This window comes from Doryrhamphus excisus, chromosome 19 (assembly GCF_030265055.1).
Source record: "Doryrhamphus excisus isolate RoL2022-K1 chromosome 19, RoL_Dexc_1.0, whole genome shotgun sequence".
Taxonomy (NCBI): Eukaryota; Metazoa; Chordata; class Actinopteri; order Syngnathiformes; family Syngnathidae; genus Doryrhamphus; species Doryrhamphus excisus.
This window is the reverse complement of record NC_080484.1, coordinates 12,708,791-12,725,381: the sequence shown is the minus strand read 5'-3', so window position 1 is coordinate 12,725,381 and position 16,591 is coordinate 12,708,791. Positions and strand designations below refer to the sequence as shown.

General features: G+C 43.3%; 2 protein-coding genes across 11 annotated transcripts in view; one reads left to right on the top strand and one right to left on the bottom strand.

Moving 5' to 3' along the window:
* The window catches only part of snap91b (synaptosome associated protein 91b), a 20,185-nt gene extending 8,674 nt beyond the window's left edge, over nucleotides 1-11,511 (bottom strand). For 4 of the 8 annotated variants that reach the window (XM_058057748.1, XM_058057744.1, XM_058057740.1 and 1 more), the window contains exons 1-16: nucleotides 11,037-11,511; nucleotides 10,700-10,940; nucleotides 5,583-5,725; nucleotides 5,438-5,513; nucleotides 5,182-5,284; nucleotides 4,315-4,408; nucleotides 4,109-4,220; nucleotides 3,927-4,033; nucleotides 3,804-3,845; nucleotides 3,006-3,079; nucleotides 2,411-2,416; nucleotides 2,068-2,080; nucleotides 1,859-1,989; nucleotides 1,489-1,562; nucleotides 1,395-1,409; nucleotides 754-924 (exon numbers count right to left, since the gene is read on the bottom strand). In XM_058057748.1, coding sequence (XP_057913731.1) covers nucleotides 754-924; nucleotides 1,395-1,409; nucleotides 1,489-1,562; nucleotides 1,859-1,989; nucleotides 2,068-2,080; nucleotides 2,411-2,416; nucleotides 3,006-3,079; nucleotides 3,804-3,845; nucleotides 3,927-4,033; nucleotides 4,109-4,220; nucleotides 4,315-4,408; nucleotides 5,182-5,284; nucleotides 5,438-5,513; nucleotides 5,583-5,725; nucleotides 10,700-10,829 — 1,291 coding nt within the window. In that variant the 5' untranslated portion in view covers nucleotides 10,830-10,940; nucleotides 11,037-11,511. The remainder of the gene's footprint in view (nucleotides 1-753; nucleotides 925-1,394; nucleotides 1,410-1,488; nucleotides 1,563-1,858; nucleotides 1,990-2,067; nucleotides 2,081-2,410; nucleotides 2,417-3,005; nucleotides 3,080-3,803; nucleotides 3,846-3,926; nucleotides 4,034-4,108; nucleotides 4,221-4,314; nucleotides 4,409-5,181; nucleotides 5,285-5,437; nucleotides 5,514-5,582; nucleotides 5,726-10,699; nucleotides 10,941-11,036) is intronic. The other 4 variants (XM_058057745.1, XM_058057746.1, XM_058057741.1 and 1 more) reach the window with 3 other exon arrangements.
* The window catches only part of pgm3 (phosphoglucomutase 3), a 22,082-nt gene extending 5,502 nt beyond the window's left edge, over nucleotides 1-16,580 (top strand). Inside the window, exons 3-20 of one of the 3 annotated variants that reach the window (XM_058057749.1) lie at nucleotides 1,293-1,574; nucleotides 1,869-1,996; nucleotides 3,035-3,170; nucleotides 4,138-4,234; nucleotides 7,678-7,762; nucleotides 10,201-11,499; nucleotides 12,232-12,313; nucleotides 12,615-12,823; nucleotides 12,904-13,088; nucleotides 13,158-13,225; nucleotides 13,292-13,425; nucleotides 13,520-13,712; nucleotides 14,062-14,219; nucleotides 14,297-14,479; nucleotides 14,547-14,666; nucleotides 14,757-14,879; nucleotides 15,630-15,803; nucleotides 15,868-16,580. In XM_058057749.1, coding sequence (XP_057913732.1) covers nucleotides 12,617-12,823; nucleotides 12,904-13,088; nucleotides 13,158-13,225; nucleotides 13,292-13,425; nucleotides 13,520-13,712; nucleotides 14,062-14,219; nucleotides 14,297-14,479; nucleotides 14,547-14,666; nucleotides 14,757-14,879; nucleotides 15,630-15,803; nucleotides 15,868-15,957 — 1,635 coding nt within the window. In that variant the 5' untranslated portion in view covers nucleotides 1,293-1,574; nucleotides 1,869-1,996; nucleotides 3,035-3,170; ... (3 more) ...; nucleotides 12,232-12,313; nucleotides 12,615-12,616 and the 3' untranslated portion in view covers nucleotides 15,958-16,580. Of the gene's footprint in view, nucleotides 1-1,292; nucleotides 1,575-1,868; nucleotides 1,997-3,034; nucleotides 3,171-4,137; nucleotides 4,235-7,677; nucleotides 7,763-10,193; nucleotides 11,500-11,790; nucleotides 12,314-12,614; nucleotides 12,824-12,903; nucleotides 13,089-13,157; nucleotides 13,226-13,291; nucleotides 13,426-13,519; nucleotides 13,713-14,061; nucleotides 14,220-14,296; nucleotides 14,480-14,546; nucleotides 14,667-14,756; nucleotides 14,880-15,629; nucleotides 15,804-15,867 lie in introns of those variants that run through there. The other 2 variants (XM_058057750.1, XM_058057751.1) reach the window with 2 other exon arrangements.
* Nucleotides 16,581-16,591: the final 11 nt, after the last annotated feature.

Below are 16,591 nucleotides of genomic sequence, written 5' to 3'. Positions count from 1 at the left end.
GTGAGGAAAAAGTGGTAGAAAATGAATGGGAGAAAAGGCAGAGGGTGGAATTGAACCCTGGTCTCCTAGCTGTGAGGTCTGCGAGCTAACCACTAGACCACCGTGCCGCCCATGGGAAAAATTAAAAAAGAATATTACAAATATGTATAAATATGTATACATATCTGGTAATATGTATAAATATTAAAGCTTGAGTATTTTAGATTTCTATGTTTTATTAGTAACAGTGGTCAACTTTGTTTCTATACTTAAATGTTACTTAAAAATGACACATGAATGTTTCATCCGGGAAGAATTATTTCTAACTCAACAAGAAAACGGCGTCCCGAAATATACATCGTGTTTGACCTTGAAGGTTCCACTGTATTAGCACATTTTCTGTGGTTGCACTTTAGATTACAGCCTGCAAATTTCAGTCACATGACTTCATCAAAAAGAAGATAGGGAATACTATTATTTACAGATAAACAACAGTGACTATTTTCATTGACGTAGCAAGGATGAGCGCTATACAACGTTAAAGTATCTCCATTCCCTCTCGGTCCTCATCGTATGACACCACCAAGACACTCCAGTCATTTTCCCACTCTGCAGAAAATGCTGACAACATGAATTTGGGCTGTACTTTAAAGCGCTACCATGCATGTGCATGCAACCAAGTGTGGCATCACATCATCAGAAGGGTTTTGGGTGGGGGGGAATTGAGCTTCCCAGAGTGGTTCTATGGTAAAGAACCCCCGGAAGCCCACTAACCTCCTAACAGATCCATATTGGTGGCGCCAGGGGAGGAAGCGGCCGCTGTGCTAGTGGGAGGAGCTAGAGGGACTCCTGCTTCTGGTGCCGCAGGGGTGGGGGTGCCCCCCGTAGGGGACTGGGCGGCCTCCGCTGCGAGGGTGGGCTCGGCTAGCAAGGAGTCGCCCATTTCTGCGAGTGCCGACGAGGAAGGGGGGGTGTGCAGGGGGTTGGCATCCCCAAATTAAAGGCGCCAAAGTAAGCAGGAAGCAAAAAGAGGCAACCATGGCACCCATTTACAAAAATAAAGGTCAAATTCAAATCAAACCCAGATAAGATTACAAAATCCAGATTGAAACCAAATCACAAAATAGCAAACAACCAAAAACAAAAGCCCCCGTTATAAACCAAAACCAGACAATGGAAGATGTGGAAGGTGGGGGGGAGGAGAGAGAGAGAGAGAGAAACAAGAAAACTCAGACTAAAGAAGAAGAACAGCTTAGAGGAGACAAACCAGGAGGTAAACATGACACATCCTAACACACTGACACTGTTCACAGGCTGGACTTGATCCGGAACAACACATAAAAACACGTGGAGGACCTCCATTATGGCGGACACCTGAAGGAAAGGAAGGAAGGAAGGAAGGAAGGAACACTCACCCGAACCGAGGAGATCTGCAAAGGACAACACAATGATAAATAATGATTATACAATGTTGGCGGTAACATGTAAACATGTATATTCTCTACCTACCTCCCCAGGACGTGGGGGCGGCCGATGTTGCTGGGGGGCCAGAGGAGGAGAGAGGATCCAGGTCCAACAAGGAACTGGAGGATAAGGTGAAAAAATCAGAGGTGCTCACACGTTCTCAGCCTGCAAGCTACTATGTATTTCCTACTATAAGCATACAAAATATACACTTCATACACATTTAACATATGTATACTGTAGATATGAGTATTTATGTATGTACCATATGTACTGTACAAATAACCTTGCCCAATGGTAATGTTTATGTGTCACAAGTTGACAAGGAAATTTCTGGGTAACTTTTTTTTTTTAGTGTGTGTTTTTGCAGGAATTCCGCCTAGCAACAACAATGGCCACATGAATCCTAACATACTCCTCTGCAGGCTCTGGTGCAGCCGGAGCGGCGGCGGCTGCGCTTTCCCCAGGCGGAGGCTGCAGCGTGGGGACGGCGTTTGAGGATTTGGCCGGAGTGGAAGTTGGAGACACGTTGTTCGTGGGAGACCCCTGGAAGGTACGTCATGGCGGCTCACCCCACGGTCCAAGAGATACAAATCTAGAAACGGTTTGACATGTGCAGCTTACCTTGGTTGGAGACCTACAAGGATGGAAGGGGAGGGAGATGTTTTCATGAAGTGGTATTTTCTTCAACAAAAAACACTAAATCATCATTTCATAGTACATCACAAGTGTGACTGAGACAACACTTGTCTCTTACAGCATGTGTGTAGATTTCACACATGTACACACACACACACATCACATGTAATCCATAGATTACTATTCCCATGGGGATGGCCTGCTTGCTTGCTTGCTTCCCATGGGAATAGCACGTCCGTTTACGTGCTTGGGCTACGATAAGGTCAATAATGTAACATTCTATAGTACGCCAAAGTCACCCCAAAGTCAACACACGGTGGATGCTCACCCTTCTCTGGGGATTCCAAATGAATGAAAAAGGGGGATAAAAGAGAGGAAGGGTTAAAGGAAAAGATAGAAATACACCTGGCTAGAAATACTACAAAATAATTCATTGGAAAATATATTATTATTCATCATTAATTCATCAAATATATGTAAACATTGTCAAATATTGTATTTTAATCTCGTCAAAGCAATGGAAGTTATTGCCCAAACAAAAATGAAAAAAACATTTTATTTCAAAATGTATGAAATATAATTGAAAATATTTTATTATATTATTCATAATGTTATATAATAATATTGTATAAATAAAATTATATATATATATATTAAAAGTAAATGGGTATTATTCCCTGAAAAAATTATCAAAAAAAACAATATTTTAAAAACTGGGAAAAAAATCAAGTTGTCTTTAATTTCTTAAAGTAGAAATAAAAGTAGAAACAAACAACAAAAACAAAACAAACTCGTTGGCGGTAACAACACTCTAAAGGTGACTGTGTGACCTTTTTAATTAAATGGCAAAGCCAAAAAAAAAAAGACATAAAAAATTAAAATGACAAATAAAGCTCCAAGATAACACCAAAAATCCAAATTACCCCTTCTTGCCGCCTTTTACGTCCTCCAGGCCATTCATGTGTGTTTCCAGAGACTCCAGGATACTGCTGGGAGCCTGACAAAAAAACAAAACACCATCACCAAGCTTGAAGTAAGGAAAGTGAAAAGCAAACCCCCACATCGGAAGACACCAGGGTCTACACCAGGTGCGTCCAAACCTTTTTTCCAGTGAGCCAAGCTGTGCTAAAAGGTTATACTGTATATATTTCAAGAAAAAAAGGTCATCTTAGCTTTGTGATTAGGAGGAAGAAGGCATATTTCTTTGGAACATATAATTCTCCAACGTAATTTTCCAAAAATGCCGTATTTATATTGTTTTCTTTTTATACTGCTGCTGTAGTTTTCTTTGATTGTTTTATTGGAATGTGCTGCGGGCCGATAAAAAAACAGCAGCGTGCAACAAACGGCCCCCAGTCCGCACTTTGGACACCCCTGGTCTACACGTATTATAAATGAGCTTCAGAAAACCCACACCCATGCATACACACACACTCGTGTGTCAAACAGGATTAAGATCAACATGCCAACACTTCATCCTGCAAACAGGCACTCGGCCTGCGTTACTACGGTTACCGCGTCCTCGAGAGGTTTAAAAGGACAGTCGTCATCGTCCGAGTCTGCCAGGTCCACCACCACCCCCGGGTGGAGACACTGAGGTCAGTGGGAGATGGCAGTGGGTGGGTGAAAGTGTGTGTGAGTGTATGAGTGCAGCATTCGTGCACGTTACCAATCTCCAATCTATTGTCAGATTTGGATGGAGAGATGATGCGGTGACTTACGTAGTTGATGTCAGGAATGTCATTTTTGTCAACTCCGACCGTCTGTAGAGAGAAATCAAGTGTCAAAAAAAAAACGCCACTATTTCTGCTCTGTTATCGTGTACACGAGTGGTCAAGGGGTACCTCTGCCAGCTTCATGAACTCGCCAATCTTTGTCACTCGGGTCAGGAACCTCTTGTAGATCTCCAAGGCCTCCTTACAATCACTCTTTTTCATCTTGAAGTATTTCTCTGTATAAAAACCATCACAATCTATTTTAGGGGCGATATCTCTGTCTGTGGTTACTATGATGTTGCCAGACGTACCTAAAAGGTTGATGATGCCATCATTGTAGGATGCAAAGAGTTTGACCAGGTCCTTGAAGAGCAGCATGAAAGCAGCGTTGATGATCCCGTTGTTCAGCTCCTTGGGGTGAACCTGAGCAGAAAGAGGTGAGAGCGTTCTTCCTACTGCTTTTATCAACTCGATTCAAAACATAGATGCAAACGGAAAGTCTTTTAGCGGGGCTTACGTCAAACTCCAGGAGCGTGTCGATCTGAGTCTGCAGGACAGGCATGCCCTTCAGGAGCTTCTCTGTGGTCATGGTCCTCATCACGCCCTCAGCCCTTGTTCACAAACACAACATGCTCACGCTAAGAAACCAATTCCGTCAAATGTCTATGAATATTGACACTTTTTTTCCTGGACTTTTGGTCCACATTTCCTGTAAACTTTCAGATGCTTCCTGTTGTAGCTAACCCCCCATGACTTAATATCTGGATGAAGAATCATAATGGTAATGGTAATGGCTTTATTTCATTTGAACATGCATCAGATTACAATTGAATGCATCCCATAATCAGTTCACAGTTCCACATGTCCAAAAGGAGTAGGAAGAAGCAAAGCTAATTAAATCCTACCCCTCCATCTGGTACTTTTACAATCAGTAACTGTTACATTTGTTCACTTCCTGCTTTCCTAATATAGTTTAAGTGTTTTTTTGTCACGTATCGAAGTATGAGGTGATATGAGCATCCAATGACATAATGGGTACCATAGTACGTGTCAATATAGTGATATATATAGCACATCATGACTGGTTCAAGACTCTTCATCCTTGTATTTAGCAAACATCAACTGCTTGTATTGTTTCTTGAATTGGCTCATCGTTGTGCATTGTTTGACTTCCTTACTCAATCCATTCCATAGTTTGATTCCACATACTGAAATGCTATGGCTTTTTAATGTAGTTCTAGCATATAAGTGTTTCAAATTTACTTCTTCCCTGAGATCATATTTCTCCTCTCTTGTAGAGAAGTATTGGATGACATTTTTAGGTAATTGGTTATTTTTAGCCTTATGTTTTTAGTCCGTGCTGATTGTGGGTCTGATGACATACCCTTTCTTGACTCTGGTGAAGTCAAACGCCATCTGGCGGTAGGCGAAGGCTTTCTCATTCAGGTATCGCCCGTACCGTCTGATGAATGTAGACATGTCGTAGCCTACAGAAGAGAGCAGATCATGTCCATGTAGGGTTTTCCACATTACCGACCCAAGAGCATGGGCCGTGCTAGTGTGCTCATATGGAAAGCAGCTGATGACTTATATTACGTAAGTCAGGCATGGAGGCATCAGGTGTTTTGTTGTTTTCTTACCATGAGAGCCAGTTTTGTCGATGAAGTTGCTGAGGTTGAACAGGGAGGTCCTGGAGGCCAAATACTGGATGAACCTCTGCAGGGAAAGACATTGGATTCAGCCTCAAAACCATCCGCTCCTTGTTGGCGCCTCTTGTTGACGTACCTCATTCCCGTGCACACACATGTGGTGGGTGGTGACGAGGGCCTTGAAGACCACCACCCAGCTGGCGTTGGTGGCCCGCTCGAACAGCGTGTCGGCCATCTGGGGGATGTTGACGTTGGTGGTGTTGGTGGCCGACACCAGGTCTGGGAAGACAAACACTTTTATTTAGCATCATCATTACTACTGCTTATGGGAAACCATACCTCATGGAGTTCAGCAGATAGTGTTATGTGTCCTCTTATTCAATTTGATTTTATATGTAATACAGAGCAATAATTACACAATTAAACAATGTGTATTAAAAGCCACCAGACAACTTGTTTACGACTTCAATACAGTTTTTAACAGTATTAGAGACCTCCGACATGAAATAACACCCCTATAGTTCATTTAATATATATCTATATCTACAGTATATATAATATAGACTCACACAGACACACAACAGTTTTTAATTTCCCTTTTATCATGGTTAATTGGTTCCAGACTTGTTTAGTGAATTTAAAAATAAGACATAAATAAGATAAAATAGAGGCGGCACGGCGGTCTAGTGGTTAGCGCGCAGACCTCACAGCTAGGAGACCAGGGTTCAATTCCACCCTCGGCCATCTCTGTGTGGAGTTTGCATGTTCTCCCTGTGCATGCGTGGGTTTTCTCCGGGTTCTCCGGTTTCCTCCCACATTCCAAAAACATGCTAGGTTAATTGGCCACTCCAAATTGTCCATAGGTATGAATGTGAGTGTGAATGGTTGTTTGTCTATATGTGCCCTGTGATTGGCTGGCCACCAGTCCAGGGTGTACCCCGCCTCTCGCCCAAAGACAGCTGGGATCGGCTCCAGCACCCCCGCGACCCTTGTGAGGAAAAAGCGGTAGAAAATGAATGAATGAATGAAGATAAAATAGACTCACACGTGAGCAATTTAGTGTTTTTTTCTGGACAGAGTACATCCTGTGTACTTCTGCTAATACAAGCCACTTGTATAACTCAATATAGTAGACATAATAAGAGTAAATAAGCCAATAAAGATGTAAAATAGAACACAGCAAATGTGTTCCCTTGGGAAGTTAGATGAATACCACTAAAACTGAGCATTATTATTTCTAATACATCTCTAGTATGGTAGGTGTCCCTATTATTATGTTCATAGACTGTATATGAGGCAGAGAATGACGAGTAAAGATAAGTGCTCTGTCAATGAAGTCTTAAAAAAAGGGGGGGGGGGGCATCGTTAATGGAAGCAGATATACTGAGCAGGCCTTGGCCTTGCTTTAAATAGACACAGATATTAAACAGTAGACAAGAGCAAGAAGTGCAGCTGAGGGGAGCACGTCGGCAACAAAACAGGATAGCAGACTGGACATGGGGGTGGAGGGGCGGAAAGGGGGGTCGGAAAGAGATTATATCTAATCACTCGTCTCAGTCTTCCTGCCCCAACCCCCATCAGGGCGTCAGTCACACCTGTTTTGACACACAATGTGCACCATTCTGCATTTTTATGGACTCAATTGTTCAATCTTTTGTGTTCCAATATGGCCGACCGCTACATGCATGACCCACAATGACTACTTATAGTGTGCAAAATTATCAGGTTATTGTTAATTTAATATTATATACAACCGCTTTGACTCCATATCATGTCATATTAGCGTCATATTAGTGATCATGTTTTGTATTTTTGTTGCTGTACAGTTTTTATGTCATGATATCATCACCTATAGTAAACAAACAGACAGTATGTGACACAGTATGTGTCATAAGGTGTGTGTAATAAGGATTGCCCAAGCTAAATAAAGACTCTTACGGTAATCCACAGGGTGCAGAAGCACTGTAAGAATGAACTGTGAGCTCTCCTGGTCATTAGGTACACCTACACACTATCCAATACAAGAGTTGCAACAAACATATACTTTTACAAGATAAAAGCATAAACTAAGGTAAACTATGTGTCCTGTGGAGAATCACATCACCTTTCCAATCATTGGATTACCCTGTTCGGATACAAGACTGGTGCAAAATATAGTTTTTTTTCCCAGTAGAGATTTTGTATTGGATCTTGTATACTATACTTATATACTATATGTGTGTCCTTGACAGAAAGACACCCTGGACATTAGCATCCAGGTCATGTGACCACACCAAGTCTCATGACCTCCCAGACTGTCCTCACACCCAACTTAAGGTGAGACTGCGCTAAAGAGGACATTGGACTTTTGGGTAATTTGTTTAATAGCGGGGCGGCACGACGGTCTAGTGGTTAGCGCGAAGACCTCACAGCTAGGAGACCTGAGTTCAATCCCATCTCTGTGTGGAGTTTGCATGTTCTGCCCGTGCATGCGTGGGTTTTCTCCAGGTACTCCGGTTTCCTCCCACATTCCAAAAACATGCTAGGTTAATTGGCGACTCCAAATTGTCCATAGGTATGAATGTGAGTGTGAATGGTTGTTTGTCTATATGTGCCCTGTGATTGGCTGGCCACCAGTCCAGGGTGTACCCCGCCTCTCGCCCAAAGACAGCTGGGATAGGCTCCAGCACCCCCCGCGACCCTCGTGAGGAAAAGCGGTAGAAAATGAATGAATGAATGAATGTTTAATAGCGACATTATTTACCCGCGATGAGAGCACTGTATGTCACGTTTTCTTTGTTGTCATGGAAACAGACTCTTTATTACGAAGATAGCATTGCTGCAGTGTACTGTTAATGAATTAAATGCACGGTTGGGAATATATGTGCTCATATACGTCTTCTGCTTGCTTTATATGAACTAGAATTCACTACAGCGTACTTTAACGTGGCCGTAGATTCATTTCAGCTGCAGTTGAGTCAGTTGACCTTGTGTGTGTGGCCACACGTTCTCTATGAATGCCCCCCAGTGTCCATTTGACTACAGCATCTAATTTGGGGTCGTGTTTTAAAGTTGAAGGAGAGCAATATAATGTGAGAGTTTAATATTTGCAAGTTAACAAACATCCAGTTTACCAGCCTCAACGACCACCGATACGTTCGCAATAATGCAAATTAATTCCTGACACTCCGGCCTGTCATTTGCCCTCTTTCTATCCTGTCATTTCAGTGCCAACCCCTGACATTCTTAATCAGGTACCATGGCAACAGCACTGCACCACCAACATGCACATGCACCCTAGGGTCACATGCACTGCAGAAACACCACCGGTAGGAGTAAAAATAACTCATTAAATCAATCTACAAAACCATGCACCATGCTAACCAGCCATAACAAGACACACAGAAACACTTGACGCTATCTAATATAGTTCCAGGCGAGTGTTATTGGTGAGCAGCATGTTTCCCTCCATTAATATGTAGGTTAGAAACACATAAAGAGAAGCACAGTAGCCTATATACCACAACAAGGCAGCCTAGAAATAGACACAAACAGGAAAAAGCATTCAAATAGTGTTGGATTGTCTAGAAGTGATGCCTCAAAGGTCTTTCAGGCTATGTGCATGCATGTGGAGCCCCTCCACAAGCAACCATGCATGCAACACATGCACAGCAGCAGATGCCTGCAGTTTCGTCTTAGCTCCAAGAAGCCAAAGACAGGCGGTCTTAACATTGACGCCTTTTGCTGTGTAAATAATGCAGGATAGTCATTGGCTGATTAGTGAATAATTCACAAGAGGGAGCGGATCACAAGATATGTAGCCTTCGTCCAAGAAGACGGTGAAGTGTACGTACAGATAGATGAAAATATATCTGCTGTTATGGTGCCGCTGGGCTCTGTGTGCCAATATTAGTCAATATTTACGTCGGGCTGTTGTCGGGGATTCATCCTGATTGCCTGTGCTGTGATAAAGCTGTTAATAGAGCTTATTACTTAGCTTTTATGTATAAAAGCACTTTCATTTCTACATTGTATTGACTTGCAGTTGGGTTAGGATTAGACGGTTAGGTTTAGGCGTATGGTTGACCTCCTATTTCAATAAGAAAGCACAGAAATAGCAATAATCTTTAACTGTCAGCATCATAAAGATACCATTACCTGCACAGGTAATTTGTTTCTTTATATTAAAGTGTACAAATAAGTTAACCAGCGTAATAGTAACACATTAAACAATATTAATCTTGTCAAACGCAGACAACTAATGCATTGAAAAACAAAACAACATGCTGTTGAAGGTTGCTACTCTTAATCTGGAGTTGATGTCTGTATTATCTGTTTTCTAGTTGTATTCTGGTAGGACTGACGATATTAAAACAATTCCTGGGCTAGTTAAAATGTCATGTTTCCATAATAAGTCATGGCAACAGTAATATCCTATTCCAGGGTCAAATTGTCACTATCATAACACGTATTTTCATGACAGGCTTCAAAAAAACTAATAACAATAATATTTTAACTCAAGTATATCAGTATGAGCAATGCAAAACACTACAAATAGGACACTACAAAAAGTAGCATTAGCAATTAAACATTCATCATCCAGCACAGTTTGGCATGAATTCACCATGGGTGGTCCACCCATGGTGAATTCACATGTGGTTCCTTTGCATTGGTCTGTTAAAGCATTGCTAAAAACACCTCCACCAGATAATATTACACTCCCTATGTTGACTTGGTGTCTCTGTTATCTCATTCTTGTCTTGGACGCTCTGCAGAGCTTATATGAATGCTGTGCAGGTGCTACATGCTAACAGCTAGCCTGCCTGCAGCACAGACTGGCTGCAGAGACATTTACTTCAGCAATCAGGTGGTTTTTGCGGCTTGGTTTAACCGCCTGTCTGGGTTTGTATCGTCTTTGCTGGAGCATCGCCATGGTTACAGTAATTAATTCAGTGGTAATGTCCAGATATTTACACCAAAGGATGCATAATGAAAAATCAAATGAGGCAGTATATACACATGTTTTATTTTCTAACTATAAAATGTTATATATTTGAATTATAATTAGCTATCCAGGCATGTTTGCTCTATTTTACCCGCTTTTGCTGTTTCGTTTAAAACATATATTATTTCCACAATGTGCAGCATGCTGCAAATACCTCCCAGGGCTGCCCCTTGGACACCCCTGAATTCATTACACCACCATTTTGCATGCAAGCTGTAGCCTTGAGAATATTTTGTGAATGGTTAAACTGCATGTTGTGCTTGACTTACAGTCCAGGTGCTTCTTCTTGGGCGCCATCACTTCATGAGTGGTGGCCTTGCACACGGCCCGGGCCATGTCTGAGCCCGTTAGCTGATATTGGGCCGCGGCGATGCGGTCCGTGAGCGTCTGCCCGGACATTTGGACCCCCTATGGAATTCTTCACCGCAGGAGAAACAATCAATCTAGAGATCGCCCACCGCAGCTTCCCGGGTGCTTCTGCAGCAAACAGGCCTTTGACCTTCTTCTTGCCTGTTTTGGTTAGAAACGACACAGGAAATTTGGGATTTTTTTTAAACGGGGCTCCATGCTGATTAAAAAAAAATCGTTTTTTGAGCTTCCACTTACGTGAATTTTTCACGGCTTGTCCGGTTTTCGGCAACCACCGTGCGCTTTCAGCACCTCGGACAGCTAAAGCCACTCGGTTATGTAACACCCCACTAGTGGTGGGAGCCCTGCAGCTGATATTAAGCCCCCAAACCAAACGACACACAAAATCCTCCTTTTTGCTCAACACTCCATGTGTAGGTCCGATATTACGTCCCGGTGTTGCATGCGGGTTATTCCTCTTACGGCGTCTTCAAAGAAAGGGAAAAAAATAATCATCCAAAAAAATTGCGGTGTTCTTCCCCAGATTCTGCGGCGACAGAAAATGTGCACCGAATGCGCAAAAAAAGTGCGCAGTACAAGGAGCCGAGGAGGAGGGGACAGGATTCCTATTCTCCTTCCCTACGCTATTTTTTTTATTTATACGCCTTTTATCTGTATGGACACGGAGACACTCCTCCCCCCAGTGGATGCTTGAACATGGGTGGGTGACACACACGGACCAGCCCACGTCTCTTAAAGGGGAGTGGACATGGGCGATTGGTTATTTAGTGGCCAAGCAGCCAACTCGTCATACAAAGGGTTAATAAATGGCCATGACATGGGTTTATGTACGGCTGCCGTCAACCTTAGAAATACATATTTGCAAATATGAACCCCACAGTAAACGTGATTTAAGTCTGTCCCCGTTTTGTTTTGGCGCAGTGCACTGGAAATGACGTGTCTGACATCCTGTTGGTCACTTACATGGTGAAATTTCTTGAATTCTATCATTTTAATTCTTAATTGTGCCATATTGCTTGTTTAGTATCACTATTTTTGATAGACGTGTATATTTTGCACAATAACTCACTGCTTCCGGATGTCACGTCACCTAGCGTCATGACGTCACATGACGAACACGGAAACGCCCAGCTCCCGCCTCCGTTGATCGAAAACGTTAAATTCTTTTCCATTTCCTGCCGTCTATTCACCGAAATGTGAAAATACTCTTTACCAGTTTCATCCATTCCCTATGTATTCTTGCATTTTCTCTACCTAATCGTTGCAGTACGATGGTATTATTTGCGTAGCATAAAATCGCTATGCGAATCGCTGTGGCCACTCCGAAATCAAGAAAAAAGCCAAACGAAACAAACATCCATTTTGTTTCATGTGTTTATTTTGTTTTTGTTATTTTTGTTTTTTTAATTACTCGACGCCCTGTGACTGATAGTGACGTTACCCGGAAGTGTCGCCACGTCGCCAAGAACTGCGAAAAACTGGAAATTTTTAACACGCCGAAAACCACACAAAATGTGAGTAGAAGTACTTACTGCTTTAACAAGTCAAAGTAAAATGAAGTGTTTAGCCATTTAGATTGACCGTGTGCAAGTTGGGTCATTAAATCAGTTTTATTGAGTTTAAACTTTGCCCTCTTCTTGTCCTGTGACATTGCTGGTCAAGTCGGAATTTGATAGAGGTAGACATTTGTATATTTTCCTCTAGCTGAAAACACATAATTAGGACATTGACAATACACGATTTCTTTCTGCTACCAAATGCTTGACCTAGCATTAGATTAAGCTGACTGAGAGATGTGTCTGTGATGTGTTTCAGCCATGGCCCACATTCAGGAAGTGTCAAAACAGTCCACTTTGCACCCTAAACCTATAGGCTTGGTTTTGCAGTATGGCACTGCTGGATTCAGGACCAACGCCAAACATCTGGACCACGTCATGTTCAGGATGGGACTGCTGGCCGGGCTGCGGTCCAAAAAAACCAAAGCGGCCATCGGAGTCATGGTCACCGCCTCCCACAACCCTGAGGTTCCCTGGAATTGGAATTATGTTTGATTGTCCGTTCCGTGACACACAAACTAATGATTCCTTCATGACTGAACTTGTAGGAGGACAACGGTGTGAAGCTGATTGATCCCATGGGAGAGATGTTGACTGCAGCATGGGAAGGCCACGCCACCCATCTAGCCAACGTGGAGCAGCAGGAGTTACTTTCTGTGCTCGAGGAAATTATAGCCAAAGAAAGCATAGACATGAGCCAGGAAGCTGTTGTGTTTGTGGGCAAAGACACCAGGTACGAGTGGAACATTCCCAAACGTTGGCACAGTTAATCCTTCATATCTTCTGATGAATGTCGCTGCAGGAGCAGCAGTGACAGCCTCTCACAAGCAGTGCTGGATGGAGTGCATGCTCTGCATGGTCAAAGCAAAGGTTTGTATCACTGTTCTTTATTTTCCTTATTTGTTTTTTACACTTTACCTTCTCATGTCCACTCAGATTATGGGTTGGTGACCACGCCACAGCTCCACTACATGGTGCGCTGTCACAACACACAGGGGCGCTACGGCGAGGCCACAGTTGAGGGCTACTACAGCAAACTCTGCCAGGCTTTCATTGAGCTCACCAAGAATGTAATAGAATTCTCTGACGTCATGCTAACACTTGATTTCAGGGAGAGTGTGTGTGTGTGTGTTTGATTTTGCCATCTATATATCCTGTCATTAGACACCCAACCGCACAGATGACCAGAAACACCTCACTGTGGACGGCGCCAACGGCATCGGCGCGCTAAAGGTACGAGAGATGGAGCGTCACCTCAAGAGGGAGTTGCAGGTTTCGCTCTTCAACCACGGCGAGGGACAGCTCAACCACCAGTGTGGCGCCGATTTTGTCAAAGTGCAGCAGAAACCTCCCACAGGTTAGATTTTTGGCTTAAGATGCCAATTTACTTGCAATTACTTGGACGCTCTGATTGATCGGCCACTGATCGGTATCGGCCGATTTCTGTGAAAATGCATGTGATCAGCGTATGCCCATATATACAATGTCATAGGGACAAAAATAACATTGCCCTCCACCCCTTCATTTTTTAATAATGACCTATTTTGGGTCCCTTGACGGTTCGGGGACCGGCCTCCCTCTTTCCCCTTATATGCAAATCTTGGCGGCATCATGAATAATATTCAGTATGGCAATATTAGTATCATTATATAATGATGATGATTAAATATTATGTTCATGAATCTCTCTTACTGTGTTAACGAAAGGCATGAAGGTGAACTCCGGCGAACGTTGTTGTTCATTTGACGGTGACGCCGACCGCATCGTGTATTACTACACCAGCACAGATGGACAATTCCATCTGCTGGACGGAGACAAGATAGCAACGCTCATCAGCACTTTTCTTAAAGAGCTGCTCATCCAAGTACGGCGGTAAACAGTAAATAAGCGTACTGTAGCGCCATCAATGCTAACGTGTGTATGTGATTTTTTTTTTTAAAGGCCGGTTTGAATTTGAAGTTAGCAGTGGTGCAAACGGCGTACGCCAACGGCAGTTCGACACGCCACCTGGAAGACAGCATGAAGATGATCGTGACGTGCACAAAGACTGGAGTGAAGCACCTTCATCACGCTGCACAGGAGTTTGACATGGGGGTGTACTTTGAGGCCAACGGCCACGGAACGGTGAGGGACGCCTATGAATAAGAAAGGTCTACTTCATACCAATCTTATGTGTCTGCCTTGGTGTCAGGTGCTGTTCAGCAAGGCAGCCGAGGAGATGATTAAGCAGCTTGCTGACGACCCAAACACCAACGACATCAGGAAGAGAGCGGCTCTTCTGCTGCGGCACACCATCAACGTCATCAACCAGGTCTCACACACACACACACACACACGCGCACACCTTCACTTTTGATGTATATTATTGCTGATGTCATTTGTTTTGTTTAACTCCATCAAGACTGTAGGAGACGCCATCTCTGACATGCTGCTAATAGAGGCTATATTAGCCCTGAAGGGAATGACTGTGCAGCAGTGGGACGCCATCTACACCGATCTGCCCAACAGGCAGCTGAAAGTCAAGGTAAGCAACCCCACCCAGCGCTGGAACTCTTTTATCATTAATAACCGAAGAAGCTTCATTTGGAAAAAGGTACTGGGACACATGGCAGCACGTATACATTTATACTGAATTAACAGTAGTTGGGTGAAGTATTACAGTATTAGTAGTGGTGTTGGCTTGCTCAACTGTAGCGAGTACCACACATTTAGTAGACAATTTGTACAATTGCGAGGTTGTATGAAACATGTAAGAAAGCAGATATCTAATTTAAATGATTAAAGGAGGGCTGCACGGTGGTCTAGTGGTTAGCGCACCGACCTCACAGTTAGAAGACCGGGGTTCAATCCCACCCTTGGCCATCTCTGTGTGGAGTTTGCATGTTCTCCCTGTGCATGCGTGGGTTTTCTCCGGGTACTCCGGTTTCCCCCCACATTCCAAAAACATGCTAGGTTAATTGGCGACACCAAATTGTCCATAGGTATGAATGTGAGTGTGAATGGTTGTTTGTCTATATGTGCCCTGTGATTGGCTGGCGACCAGTCCAGGGTGTACCCCGCCTCTCGCCTGAAGACAGCTGGGATAGGCTCCAGCACCCCCGCAACCCTTGTGAGGATAAGCGGTAGAAAATTAATGAATGAATGAATAAAGGAGGCAGAGGCCATTTTGGAGCAGTGTGTCCCATTACTTTTGTCTGTATGGTATATTCTGCTGTACTACAGCTAATGCTGATTCACAGATGCACAGAGTAGAATGGCTGTGTGTGCGCTACAGGTGTCGGACCGCAGGGTGATTGACACGGCCGACGCCGAGAGACGCGCTGTGAGCCCAGCGGGCCTGCAGGACGCCATCGACGACCTGGTGAAGAAATACAGACACGCTCGCTCCTTTGTGAGGCCGTCTGGCACCGAGGATGTCGTGAGAGTTTACGCCGAGGCCGACACTCAGGTAGGAATCGTTCTTCTAACGCTCTCCTGGATTAGTGTATTACTTACTCTGTGTTTGGTTTTAGGAGAGTGCTGACTCCCTTGCACATGAAGTCAGCCTTGCAGTGTATCGCCTCGCTGGGGGGGTGGGAGACCAACCCAAATCTTTGCACTAGACAACAAATAGACACTTTTTTTAACAAGACTGGAAGCAGACAGACATGCTGAAAGCTCATACTGTACATGTAATGGTGTACGTATACCTTTTGTGGGTGGGCATTTTACTGCTGATATCGTTATCACATGACTTCTACACTACAAGGGAATTAAGAAACACAATCAAGGGTATTTTTTAATGAAAAGGTACTATGTTCTTCTTGTTTCCGTTAATTTTGGGTACAGCAAGAGAACAAAATGCTGCACATGGCTTTCATCGTATCCACTTGTCTGTTTACATATTTTGTTGTGAAGGCAATGTGGGCTTCTCCTTGGCACTGTCGTACTGCCCACTGTTTATTTATACCTGTGATGTGAGAAACACTTCCTGTCCCTCAATGTGTACCGTGTGGGGAAACTACGCTTCTGTACTGTACCAAAAAATCTGACTTTGATTTAATATACCATTACATTCCTACATAATATCTGCCATTAATTACTCTTCCAGTCTCCATTAACAAATGATCTACTGTGTAAATGGCCTTTTTAATATTGTAAATTATAAAACTATCATGTTTACATCAGACTTTTAATGATTCCAGGGTGGAACTGGCTGCTTCAATCCAAATAAATCATGCAAAAATACATACACCA